At 40.8% G+C, this 13,884-nt stretch overlaps 1 protein-coding gene across 1 annotated transcript in view; it reads left to right on the plus strand.

Moving 5' to 3' along the window:
* Nucleotides 1-1,490: 1,490 nt before the first annotated feature.
* The window catches only part of MUC5AC (mucin 5AC, oligomeric mucus/gel-forming), an 87,491-nt gene continuing 75,097 nt past the window's right edge, over nucleotides 1,491-13,884 (plus strand). Inside the window, exons 1-9 of the mRNA XM_061612766.1 lie at nucleotides 1,491-1,565; nucleotides 1,934-2,195; nucleotides 5,756-5,870; nucleotides 7,128-7,218; nucleotides 8,696-8,805; nucleotides 9,018-9,234; nucleotides 9,906-10,031; nucleotides 11,028-11,145; nucleotides 12,652-12,790. Of these exons, the coding sequence (XP_061468750.1) occupies nucleotides 1,541-1,565; nucleotides 1,934-2,195; nucleotides 5,756-5,870; nucleotides 7,128-7,218; nucleotides 8,696-8,805; nucleotides 9,018-9,234; nucleotides 9,906-10,031; nucleotides 11,028-11,145; nucleotides 12,652-12,790 (1,203 nt within the window). The 5' untranslated portion in view covers nucleotides 1,491-1,540. The remainder of the gene's footprint in view (nucleotides 1,566-1,933; nucleotides 2,196-5,755; nucleotides 5,871-7,127; nucleotides 7,219-8,695; nucleotides 8,806-9,017; nucleotides 9,235-9,905; nucleotides 10,032-11,027; nucleotides 11,146-12,651; nucleotides 12,791-13,884) is intronic.

The raw sequence follows: 13,884 nt of genomic DNA on the forward strand, positions 1-13,884 counted from the left end.
ATTTGGTCATGATACCAAATCATTGTTAAAACAAGCCAAGTTCAAAGGCCAACAACAAACCATGGCTTTACATCATGGTTTGTTGCTAAACCATGACTAGTCTGCTTAGCTGGGATTTCAAAAGTTAAAACAAACCACACTTTGGTTAAACAAACCATGGCTTTGCATTACGTGCTGTTTGTCATGCCCTTAAATATGTTCAGTGCACATCATTTTGTATGTATTTTCAGCAACTAGATATTCCATAAAACCTAATCACAATGTGTCAATTGAAACCTGCCTCCATTTATAATGAGATCCAAACACAGTGAAAGGATTTAATCTCTCTCACGTTGCTAAGGGTGTTTGTTACACACTTACACAAGGCAAAGGGAAAACAATTAATTATCATTGTGACTGGTTTTAGCGGGGGAGGGGCTGGTATCAGATTCAAGTTATGCTCCACAGGAAAAAAAACTAATTACATGAGTAAAGTTGGCACCATTTTGGCCATTTTGATAAGTTGTATTTAGTGTCAGTTCTGACACAAGACTTGTGACATTTTCTCTCTGTGGAAAATGGTAGTATGACACACCAATACTTTCTTTGTTTGCATATTCTGAACACTTAATTAAGAATATATATATATACTTTTAAAGCTGAGTAACAGCTGGTATAGCACAGTGGGGAGGAGAGCCTGGCTGGGAGTCCAGAGTCTGTGAGTTCAAATCCCTGCTTGTGTCTCCTGGGTGTCAAGGGCAAGCTAAAGATCACCCCCACAGTGAGTGGCTCAGGGGTTACGTGCCCTGCCACCTGTGCAGCCGTGGGCAAGCTGCATAGTCCCAAACAGCCCAGTTGTCCCCCAGCTGGCAGTTGCGGACAAGGAAGGGGCTGGCTTGTGCAGCTGTGGCAAGCTGAGCAGGCCCTAGCCAGCTGGGGAGGACTAGCCTCAGAGGGAGGCAATGGTAACCCCCCCTCTGAATACCGCTTATCATGAAAACCCTATTCACAGGGTAGCCATAAATCGGGATCGACTTGAAGGCAGTCCATTTCCATATTTAAAGCTCTGTTTTGTGCCTACTTATTTAAGCAGAAATCCCATTAAACTCAGTGGAGACTCACTGCTACGTAAAATACACACAGGATTGGACTATCAAAATCACAAAGTAGTTGCATTCATTCTTACAACCTGTGCTTTTGGGATTTCATCACTAGCCACTTGGCTCTAGCTTTGAATCTTCCATTGGCTCAGCTGATCTGAGAGCATGTGGAATGCATTGGAACTTGGATATAAAAATCACACTGTCCAGAATTCAAAAAGCAAGAAGAGAATAACGCAGTTCAACTCCCACCATCCCAGCCTGCATGGCCGATAGTAAACACCAAATTGAGGAAAGCTGCATTAGAGCTTTAATAATCATTGGGGATTGGAAATAGCTGATTCTCCTTTATTATTTCATTATGGAAATGTTTATATTAATTATAGTAATATTTCTTTACTTCAGCTTTTGTCACACAATCTCCTTATCCTAAGAGCCGTGCTGTGACTATTATCCCTGCAATGAGAACAACTCTGGCTGTGAAGGGTAAGTTGGCTGAAGATTGTAATTTAAATAGTGTATTTTCCAATCACTGACTCAAGTTCAGTTCCATTCACTTCAAAGGGACTTTAGCAACTGTACTCCAGAAAAAAAGATTGCAAACTGAACATTAGTAGCATATTAGTTAGAAATGGGGGGAGGGACAGGAGAAAGGGAAGCAATCAGTGGCCACAGAGATGAATGAGGAGACATAAGATCAAGATCAAATGACAGAATATTATGTGACCATATTTTACAATGTATATTTTGAAGATAAACAGAGACTTATTGATGGAGGGAGGGAGGGAGGGAGGGAGGGATGGATTAGGTGAAGGGATTTGGGTAAAACCTTACAGATTGCTTTGAATCCACAGCCGGAAACTCTGCTCACAATGGGAGAGTGTGTAGCACATGGGGCAACTTCCATTTCAAGACCTTTGATGGGGACATCTATCATTTCCCTGGAACCTGCAATTACGTCTTTGCCTCCCACTGCAAATCTGTCTATGAAGACTTCAACATCCAAATAAGGCGCTCTGTGGTTGAGAATGCTACCATTGTCGGCCATATCATCATGAAAATTGAGGGAGTAGCCATTGAACTGACCCCAAACTCCATTACTCTCAATGGAGAACGGTAAGTTCAGTCACTTAATTCTGCTATTGATGCCAACAACACAGAGTTGGTTTATGGGGTGGGAGCAAACAGTAACACGTATTCCAAGGTGGGTTACAAATGCCATAATTTTTATTGGTTATTGTTCATAGGCTTTAATGTGGTGTGGATGATGGGTGATGATCCTGTCATCAGGCACCCGAAGTGCTGGGATAACGTTGGTGGGATGGCAGAAGTTTTGCGACCACCCAAGCATAAGCCAATACTGTGAGCCCATCCTGCCTCTTGTGTGTGTGGCAGTCATGGTGGCCACTAGAGCTGGGGTTGAATGATTTTTAAAAAAACAAAACCGTTTTTATTATTTTAAAGTATTTATCTTCCATTCATTAAGAATAATGGATTTATCTAAACATTAGAACATCATTGTGGATGAATAAGAAGAAATAGATAAACATTAACAAAAATTAACAACAATCAGACTTTTGGCATGCACTTCACCTTTGGAGGAGAGAACACAGTTAAAATATTTAGTAACTCATAAAGACTGTGAGGGATAGTATTAGACTGAAAATAAAAATGAATCTGTAGAAAAACATATGTTTGATTTCTTGTTCATTTTTGTTGCTAAATCTGCCAAGCTTGTATAGATGTCTCTTCATAAAATTGTCTTCTGAAGTAAAGTCTATGAATTTATGCCATACCATACAGAAGGTATCAGGTATGTCTCAGTCTTCTCAGAGCTTCAGCTGATGTGTGATCTTTTCCATTATTGCAATGTTTCACAGTGATTAGTACCAGTGGTCAAGTGATAATTAAGAGGGAGATTTGCAGTTTGCAGCAATAACTAATCTAGCTGCAAAAGCCATGTAAATTATAAGTTCTTTCGATATGTTCAAATGTTCATCTTCCAAAATTTTAACAGCAAGATTCCCTATGAGGATGCCCGGTGGGGAGTTGGTTGCCCACCTCTGTTTCCCCTTGCTAAGGATCCATCCCAATGCCTTCAGAGCCTACAACGAGAAGTTGTGACACACATACAGCACAATATAAATAACTACAAAACACACCACATTGATAAGCCATTTTTAATTGAAATGAATGGAGCCGCCTGCATATGCCAGAGTGCCACAGACAGCAGCAGCACTCTGGATCAGGATGAATGTCTTTAAATGAGAATAGTCAAGGTTAAGAAAGTTACGCAGGATATTTATTTATTATAAGAGCCCAGGGTGGCATTGTGAGTGGCATGGGCCACATTAGTCTCCAAGTTCTTATATAGCCATGAGAGTGGCTATATACTATAGCCAGCATGGATTTTTTTGCATTCCGCAATGTTGAATTGAAAATACCCCCATGCCATTCTGGTGCTTCCCATAAGCTCATTTCAAAACAAAACCTTACAAAACTTATAGTCCTGAACTCAGAAACGCTTGCTTAACAACCCTCTAAATTTTCATGGCAATACACAAAACAGAGAGCATTGAGAGTTCAAAGTGTAAAAAGAGAGAGAGAAAATCCAGACCCCTGTTGGAATTTTTTCTCTCTGTGGTATCATAATTTGTTGAAATTCATTAAAAAACCAGCCATCTTCACAGAGTACCTGTAATCCTATTACTAACCTTGCCCCATACTCTGACCTTCATCCTCTGCAGTTTAAAAGTTAAAAAAAATGCCTGGCTGTTTTTTAATTAATTTAAGAAATTTAGCAATGGCGTCAGTGATAAGCCCGGGCATGCTCAGTAAGAACCAACTGTCAGTGTTCTAAAAGCCAGACACCCAGTTGCTTGGCTTGCCTAATCAGGGGGCCACACCCACATCAGACTTTGATTTCACTTGAGACAGTCATGACTTCCCCCAAAGAATCCTGGAAAGTGTAGTTTGTGAAGGGTGCTGAGAAGAAACTCCTATTCCCCTGAGAAAGCTCCAGTGACCAGAGTAACAGTCAGCCACTCTGATTAAAGCTCTGTGAGAGGAACAGGGCATCTCCTAGCAACTCTCAGCTCTCTTTACAAACTACACTTCCCAGGGTTCTTTGGGAGAAGCCATGAGTGTCTAAAGTGAAATAAAGGTCTGGTGTGGATGTGGCCAGGGACAGCTTTGGTTTAAATTTAGGTGGGAGACTACATGTACCTACTATAGAATTAAAAGGTGGGGGAAACCCTGAGAAGCAATGATCCTGTTCACAATGTTTTCCTTTTGGAAAGGAAAGGGGCTTCCCCTCTGCCCAGTGCCCACCCATCCACTCTCCTCCCCTCCCCCTTCCTCCCTCCCCCTCCCCTTCCTGCCCCTTTCTCCCCTTCCTGCCCTTCCCCCAGGTCAGTTTTACCTATCCTAAGCATGATTGAACAGGAGTAAGTCCCACGGAACTCAAAAAGCATATAAATGATCAAAATTCCCCTCCCCTCCTCCTCCCTCCTTTCCCCTCCCTCTTGTCCCTTACCTCCCCCTCCCTTTGCCACTCCCTCCCCCTCCACTATGTCCTTCCAATCCCCTCCCCCATGGTCAGTTTTACCTATCTTAAGCATGATTACATGGGAGTAAATCCCATTGAACTCAATAAGCATGCAAATGATCAAACCTGCCCTCCCTTCCTCCTCCCTCCCATCACCTCCCTTTTGCCCCTTCCCTCCCCCTTCCAATCCCCTCCCCATCCCCTTCCAATCCCCTCCTTCCCCCTCCCCTCTCCCCTCCCTTCCAATTCCCTCTCCTCTTCCCTCCCCCCCTCCTCCTCCATGGTCAGTTTTACCTATCCTAACCATGACTGCATGGGAGTAAATCCCACTGAACTCAATAAGCATGCAAATGATCAGACCTGCCTCTCCTCTCCCTTGTTCCTCCCCTCCCCTCTTCCTCTTCCTCCTCCCCTGCCCACTCCAGCCCTCACTCCCTTCCTCCTTCCCTCCCCCCCATGGTCAGTTTTACCTATCCTAAGCATGATTGCACGGGAGTAAATCTCACTGAATTCAGTAAACATGCAAATGATCAAACCTGCCCTCCTTCTCCCCTCCCCCTCCCCTCTGCCCTTTCTCTCCTCCCTCCACCTCCCCTACCCCTGCCCTTCCTTCTTCTCCCCTTCCCATCCCCCTGTGGTCACTTTCACCTATCCTAACCATAATTGCAGGGGAGTAAATCCCACTGAATCCAATAAGCATGCAAATTATCAATCCATTCTCAGCAAATTTACACAGGATTCCATTTCTTACCTCCCCGATTGAAAAGCAGTGAAATTCACTAATAGGCAAAAAAAACTTTAGGCGTGTTTAAGAAAGCACCTATAGCCAACAGACATTTCTATCAAACTTTAAAAAGCAGGGAAATTGGGCAGCTATAGTGAATGCACCAGGGGCTCAGGAGTCCTGACCTCCTCTCTGAGATATTGTACTGCCCTACAGATTTGGTCTCCTGCTATTTTTGTCTATTAGTGAATATAAGAAAGGGGTGGTTTCATACATTTGGACCATGAATCTGGTTGTATTGAAGGGGTGTCATGAAAGGTTTTGTTCTTAGAAAGCTAAATTTGATTTTTGTAAATGAGATATTTTCTATTTGTCATCTTCACTTGAAATTTGCTTTATCTCTAGTGTCCAGCTGCCTTACAGCCACTTAGGAGTCTTGATGCAGAGAAGCTCAGGTTACCTGAAAATTGTTGCCAAGCTAGGCCTGGTGGTCATGTGGAACCAAGAGGATGGCCTTCTGGTAAGAATCAATTCCAGATATTGCAAAGAAACTCATAATTTGGAGATGACTTTTTGATCTTTGCTGATATGGCAGAGGGTAGATAAAACTGGGGGGCATTTTTACTGCCTTTCTTTTAACTGTGCTCTCCTTCTCAAAGCTTGTCTATCACCAGGTCCCCCCACTGATTCAAACAACTTTTTAGGGCATATTGTAGTTTTCATAGGTTGAATAAGAGCTAGCTATGACACCAGCAACCAATGAGTGAAATTCAGATCTGGTGCTTATATTTTTCAATAGGCAATATGATGAAATAAGTGAAATCTGTACTGCAACAAAATGTTGCATTGTAGGGTGGCTCTGTTCAGTGTTCCAGGATATTCCATTCCACATCCCCTCCTACCTGGTACCCCCCTCCCCAGTCAGGCACATTCATTCCTGATTGGGTTGCTTTTTGCTGCTTTTAATATGTATAACATTTTGGGGTCTCTCTCCGTAGGTGTTTTTATTGTTGTCTAAAGATCGTTTAGATATCCACAAACCCTGGGGTTTCCTCAAGCCAATTTCCCTCTTTTACGTGGATCATGCCATTTTGGAATGACACTCACCCGTGAACTTGAGAAATAGGGGGAATTATAACTACTGGGTAAAAGAAAAAAATACAAAGGTTAAGAAGAATTCAAAATCAGAATGCAAAGGCAACAGTGCCAAACTGAAAACACACAAAGAACATAGCATGTTTTGCTTTTGCTTTTTTGCTTGGGATCCCTCACAAAACATCTGTTATGACTGAATGCATAATATGCTATCTTGCAAACAGTGACTTTCTTTTAAATCTTGTATTATGTTAGCAAGTAAGTAGTGAATAAAAGTATTTGCAGTTTGGATGTTATGACATCCATTTCATTTTGAATTTGGGGGAAACCAAATTTGCTTGTTTGTGCCACTGACAATTAGCTAATGCATATTTCTTTTATCTTCCTACCAAAATTAAAGCAGTTGCTAAATATACATTGCTTTTCTTATGTATTCATTACATAAGAAATACGCATATGTTTATACATATTCTGGATCAATGCAGGGGGCTGCAAGGGGAAGGGGGCATTGGTGAAAATCACTTCCCCCACTTTTAAGAAAAGAAATGAACGGTTCATCTCTATACATCAGTGGTTCACCAATCTCATGCAAAACCGCAACTTTCATTTTTATTCATAATATTCAATGTTCCATACATTTACTATAGTTATATCATACTTTTTTTAAAAAATCTTGTTTTAGCTTGAACTGAATGAGAAATATGCTAATCAGACATGTGGACTTTGCGGGGACTTCAATGGAATTGCCACATTCAATGAATTCGTGTCTAACAGTAAGTAACAAATACAACACAGGCAGTTCTGTTTTTATTGCTTCTAAATGTTCATTTGTAAGACAACAATGTTTATTTTGGCAAACACACTTGCAAATGACTGCTGGCTTAACAGCTGTGCAGCATTTTAAAAGGATCAAGGCTCATCTGTTGAAGTGATCTCTTGCAAATATGGTTAGCTTGTGGAGCCTTTGTTTTGCTTTGATTTTGTGTCTTCCACCTTTTTTGTAGCTAATTGTGTTAAAGGCCAGAGATTGAACCTAGGATCTTCTGCATACAAAGCAGATGCTGTTCCACAAAGCTGCAGCCCTTTCCCAAATTTGTACCAAGCAAGGCGAGTCTTGGATCCATAATGATGTAGTAGGAAACAGCCTCCTCCAGGCTTCTTATCAGGCCATAGCCTGCCTCCTTGGCAAATGTCACTACGTGGTGCTGGTTTGGGAGGTAGGATCTGGCAAGGCAGACCTGGGTAGGATTTCTTCTGCGAGGTTATTTCACAGAAATTTCAAGGGTGGGCAGGGCTAAGGCTTCACATTCTGTTTTTTGATCATATGTTCCTGCCCATCTCTCCTAAATGAAGGAAAGCTCATCCAGCAGGGGATCATGATGAACTGCTGGTTGATGGAGCCAGGAAGGGATTTTTGTTGGTATTGCTAACTAGCTGATGCAGAGAGGCCTGGGTGTTCTCACCTTTCCCTTGGTAACCCTAGTAGGTTTTGCAGTGTTATCTTATAGGCTTGCTTTAGATGTTAGATTATCACAGCTTGGAATTTGTTAATGCATAGGTATGGGATAATGATCTGGGCTTTCTCAAGGTAAATGGGTAGGGACACCGTTGTTCCTCAGAAAGTGGGGCCTCTTTAAGAAGTCTTAAGTAGCACACAGTGCCTTTAGCTGCCTTATACTAAGTTAGACCAATATCATTCTAGCTATTGTCTACACCAGCCTTTCCCAACCAGTGTGCCTCCAGATGTTGTTGGACCACAACTCCCATCAGCCTCAGCCAGCATAGCCAATGGGCAGGAAAGATGGGAGTTGTGGTCCAACAACATCGGGAGGCACACTAGTTGGGAAAGGCTGGTACATTGACTGGCAGCGTTTCTCCATATTTTCAGACAGGAAATATTTTCTAGCACTACCAGGAGACGCCATGGATTGAAACTGCATACAAAGCAGATGCTCTGCTATTGAGCTACAGCCCTAAAAGCTATACAACCATGTGGTGGTGAAAGAAGCAGTGATTTACTGGCATCCCCATCCTCCTAACATCCCTGTCTCTCCAGGAGTCAATCTGGCTGCCACTTCATGGGGGTCCAATCCCTTGCTCCTACTTCCATCTGCCAAACTTATCTGGTGTTAAGCTAATATACTTGTGGCCTGTTCTATCCTAAACTGGTAGGATTGGCTTTATCCTTTCTACTTCAGTGCAATTTTAGGATAGTCACTTTGAAAACAATGCTCTTAATGCTTATTGCAGACATCAAACTGAATCCTGTGCAGTTTGGAAACATGCAGAAGATGGATGGACCCACAGAAGAATGCCAAGATCCTGTCCCTTCAGCTGCAAGCAACTGCAGTCATGAGTTTGTAAGGATTTGTTTGTACCTTCTTTTTAAGGGAGACCTGTTATTTCCTTTCCCTTTGCTCCTTCTTCAGGGAATGCAGAGGAAACTGAGACAATGAACTCTTGGAAATAAATGCTAGCTTATAAATATCAGTTACAGTTAGTAGTAGCTCAGTAGTTAGTCAGTGCTTTATAAAGCCTGTTGATTTAAACACTGTTGATTTCCTCCTTCCAGAGTACCGTCTGCCAAACTGTATTGACTGGTGAAGCATTCATGGGCTGCAATGCACTAGTTGAAGTACAAGATTACCTTGATGCTTGCATACAAGACCTGTGCAGCTGCGATAAGTCTGCCACTGAATCTTGCATTTGTAACACCTTTGCCGAATATTCCCGACAGTGTGCCCATGCTGGTGGACAACCACTTGAATGGAGAACTGAAGAACTGTGCAGTAAGTATCTCTGAAACAGATGTCCTCCTCTCTGGGTAACTCCTTTGCATCAAATAAAAAAAAATCATAAAAATCATTGATTTAGAGGGGCAATTGTAGACCATCTAGCCCAATCCCCTGTTTGATGCATGAAGACCAGAAATAGAGCTTCCCAGCAGATGGTTGTCCAGCCTCTGCTTAAAGACCTCTAGGAAGAAACAGTAACCCCACCCAGGTAATTCGTTCCTATTATTGAACTGACTTACCTAAAAAAAAAAAGATTCTGCTCATATCCAGCTGAAATTTACCTTCATGTACCTTAAGTCCATTAGATTTAGTCCTGTCCTCTGTGGAAGCAGAAAACACGTCTTTGCCCTGTTTTCACTATACCCATGTTTCTCAACTGGTGTGCCTCCAGATGTTGTTGGACCACAATTCCCATCTTTCCTGACCATTGGCAATGCTGGCTGAGGCTGATGGGAGTTGTGGTCCAACAACATCTGAAGGCACACCGGTTGAAAAACACTGCTCTATACATGTACCCTTTTCTTGTAGGGCTTGCTTTCCATACATCTGCTTTTTGAAAAAAGCCAGAATGTGAACCACCATCTGTTTAAGCCAATTGCACCTCAAGAAAACAAAAACATTACCCAGGGGTTATTTAACATCTCTTTATTCATGTCTATTTTCAGCTAAGTCATGTCCTTTTAATATGGAGCATCGGGAATGTGGATCCCCTTGTGCTGATACTTGTACCAATCCTGAAAGGTCCCAGCTCTGTGAAGATCATTGTACAGATGGCTGCTTCTGTCCCCCAGGTAAGTCAACATCCAGGTCTTTTTGTTGCATACATATTCTAATGGCAGCGCCTCTGGATATTAGGGAACAGTCTTCCATAGAAAACAGCTTCCTCAGTTTTAAATGGGATTGCCTTTAGTCATACTCATTCATTTCTCCTATATGGGAACATATTACAGGTAATGGTGGAAACAATACATTTCCCTAATTTTGTATTTGGGATATTTATGTTGTAACTAATGATGAATGAAGTCAAACAGGGAGAAAGGAAGCCATTATAATTAAACTAATTCTAGGACTGTACAGAAGAAAAACCTTACTTCAAAGCAAGGATTTGTTTCCGTTTCTGCCATCTTATATATATATATATATATATATATATATATATATATATATATATATATATATATATATATATATATATATATATATATAATTTCAATTAATTTTTTTAAACTTCCTGCTGTACAGTCTTACAGAAAGGTAAAATTAAAATTTGTACATATATATAGCAAGAGCATACTTAGGGTTGTTTGGGTTTTTTTGGAAAGCAGAGGCTTTTTAATTTAAAAAGTGATTTTAGATGTACTTATTCATTTATCCATGCTGGAGTCCTGGTGCTATTCTCAGTCTACTGCCTCACAATTTCAGTGGGTGATCCTGAATTTTTGTATTAAAAGAAAGAGGGAAATGGAAATTCCTGTGAACTTCCTTGAGGCTGGCTGGCTAGTTTTAAGAGGTCAGAGTGGACTGGTCTAGTATGGTAGTTTGTAATATGCTCTTCAAACAAAGCAAAACAAAGCTTCCTGTTGCCTTCATGTCCTACTCCAGATGTGTTACTACAGCTCTCACAATTGTGCTTTCCTGTGCTACTGGAAACTGGTTACACAATAGATTGCTGGCAGGAGTCTGACACAACACCACTAAAGTCAGTGAAATGATGACATGTGCCCCTCAGTTCTTAAAAATAAAGAAATCAGCATGAGTAGCTGAACTTCTAATGTATCTTCTTTTAGGCACTGTTTTTGATGACATAAACAACTCTGGCTGCATCCCTGTTAAGGACTGTCACTGTACTTACAATGGGGATACCTATTCTCCTGGAGCTTCTTTTGCATCCCAATGCATTTCATGGTAAGAAACCCTATCTGTTCATTCCTATCGAGTGTCTGAAAAATAGATGTTTTCCTTTTTGTGTGTTATTTGATGGGATGAATTGCTGATGAATTGCTTTGATGGGAATGATGACTCATAGGATGTTGTGGCATTAAAAAATCCCACTGGATTGGTGTTTGCTGCTACAGCCTCATCTCGGTGGAATGACTCGTACCCTAACTAAGCTGGTGCCAGAGTGCCACCAATCAAGAGTTGTGCTATAGTGCAACCCTTTCTTACATGAGTTTACTAATGACATTTTCTTTCTGGATAGATTTTTTTACATGTTTAAGAAGTGTAGGGAGCCTTTTCTGAAATCATCTAATTGTTTTTATATGATGCTCAAATGCTCTGTCAATGCACAAATTAGAATTTTAAAAGACAACTGACTTCTTATTAAAAAGAGAGAGACTGCAGGAAGACCCATACACATAACTGAATGTTTTTCTCTCTTTTTTTGAGCAGCAGTTCTCTCTTGCTGCATTTCAAGTTGCTTGTGGACCTTCCTGCAAAATACTTGCAATGTAGCACAAAAATATAAATCTACTGTTCACAAAGTAGAGCTGAAACAGATGTGTACAAATGTTCAAAACTCAACACATTTTTCAGTTTCACTGTTCCAATTTTTGACTGAGAAACATTGCAGCAAATTTGATTTTGCATTGTGAGTATAATTTTTTTTTTACTCAATCTGAATGCTGTAGGGGGATTCGTTGACATCCATTGTTTGCTTTCAAATATGAAAAATTATAAGCTTTCATCTCTCACATAGTAGTTATTTCTACATATATGCCAAATGCCATGCAATGCCAACTATCAAATACTGTCAAATATGTTACACCAGTATCTTCTGTTATTTATTTATAGGATTTCTTACCCGATGTTCACCATAAGGCCTAGAGCGGGTTAGAACAATATAATATATAATTCTAATATTCAATTATAAAAGCAGATAAAATGGTTACAATTCTAAAACAAATAAAACTATTCAAAATAGAACAGAACAATCTAGCAAGAGAACCCTGAGTTTTTTGGAAATGCATCAGGAATTTCTCAATTAAAAGCACAACTTAAATGTTAGCTTTGCCCAGCGTTACTGACCTTGCTTTATTTTGTATGATCATGCGCAAGCATAAAGACGCTTTTGCTCAAATTTCTCAATCAATTCTGTGCCCCCATTAAACTCAGGAGACCCATTTTGGCAGTGTGGTTTGAAATATGGAGCCTTAGTGAATACAGGGCAATGATTTCATGTATATTGATACAATATATCTTTTAAAAGCAGTTATTAACATTGCTCTAGCTCCTAAAGGAACACTATAATGCACTTATTTATTTATAAAAGACCACATACTACAATGAAAGAAATTGAAATATGCATATTAAAACAACCTAGCTCTTATTCTTGTACCATTTTTATGTTTGTATTGTTTTGTTTTCCGTATGTGTATTGACACCTAATGAACACTTCTGTGGTCTTTTCAGTGCATGTACTGGAGGCCAATGGACTTGTGTCAGCCTTTCATGCCCTGGAATATGCTCTATCGAAGGAGGCTCCCACATCTCAACATTTGATGAGAAACACTATTCCTTCTTTGGGGACTGTAGCTATGTCTTAACTAAGGTAATCAACATGGAATCTTTTAAATGTTGGGAACGTTTTGCATTGGAGAGCTCCTCAATGTCTAATTAGAAGGGATAGAAAAAGCTTAGAAACAGTCAGTTAAAATGGCATAGGAAGAAGGTTTGATGTAATCTAAGCCACTGGCATAAACATTGTTTGTCTATACATTGGGAAATTGCAGCACAGAGTCGTACATAACGTCAGTAAATTGATTTCAATAGACTTTTATGGTAGTTCCATAGTAAAGTACTAATTGCCACTCTTCAGGGAGTTCATATGCAGAACAACTGTTTCATTCAGCCTTTCTCAACCTGGTGTGCTTCAGATATTTTGGTAAACAACTCCCATCAGCCCCAACCAGCATGAGCACTGATCAGGGATACTGGGAGCTGTGGTCCAAACCATCTGGAGGGTACTAGGCTTGGGGAAGCTGGTTTAATGCATTTAATTGCAATGTATCCCTCAAACTGTGAAAGCAAGCATATAAAGTGCTTCCTAGCAGATGGGGAGATGGAATAGGGCTTGGAAAATCCTGGGTGCCTACTCAGTCTCAGGTGTAGGCTGCATCTGATCTGAATGTCACACAGCCTCAATAACCGGGTCTTATCTCGCATGGGGCTGATCCAGACTAAGTTAGTTAAACTTAGTTCTCATTAAACTTAAGTTTGATTTCAATGGGATTAAAGCACAGCCAACTTAGGATCCAACCCAGAGTCTTTCCTGTCAAATCAGCACCTCATTTCCTATATAAAGTCGTAAGTCAGGGATGGGGACCTTATGGCTGTCCCTATATTACTGGACTCCAACTCCCATCACTCCCAGCCACCATGGCTAATAGTCAGGGATGATGGGAGTTGTACTCCAGCAACATTTGGATGGCCACAAGTTCCCCACACTTGCCCTCTGTGGTGTTTGTCCAGCATAACTTTGGGAGCACCATTCCTCTATGAACCCTCTTGCCCATTAAGATCATGAGGGGATACCCTATTATTGTGCTAGTTGCTTGCAAAGTAGCATCAGTGGGAGTAAGGAACAGAGCCTTTATGGTCTTTCTCCTTGTTCTGTGAAACATACCTCCAAGAGAAATTTCCATT

This window comes from Rhineura floridana, chromosome 2 (assembly GCF_030035675.1).
Source record: "Rhineura floridana isolate rRhiFlo1 chromosome 2, rRhiFlo1.hap2, whole genome shotgun sequence".
Taxonomy (NCBI): domain Eukaryota; kingdom Metazoa; phylum Chordata; class Lepidosauria; order Squamata; family Rhineuridae; genus Rhineura; species Rhineura floridana.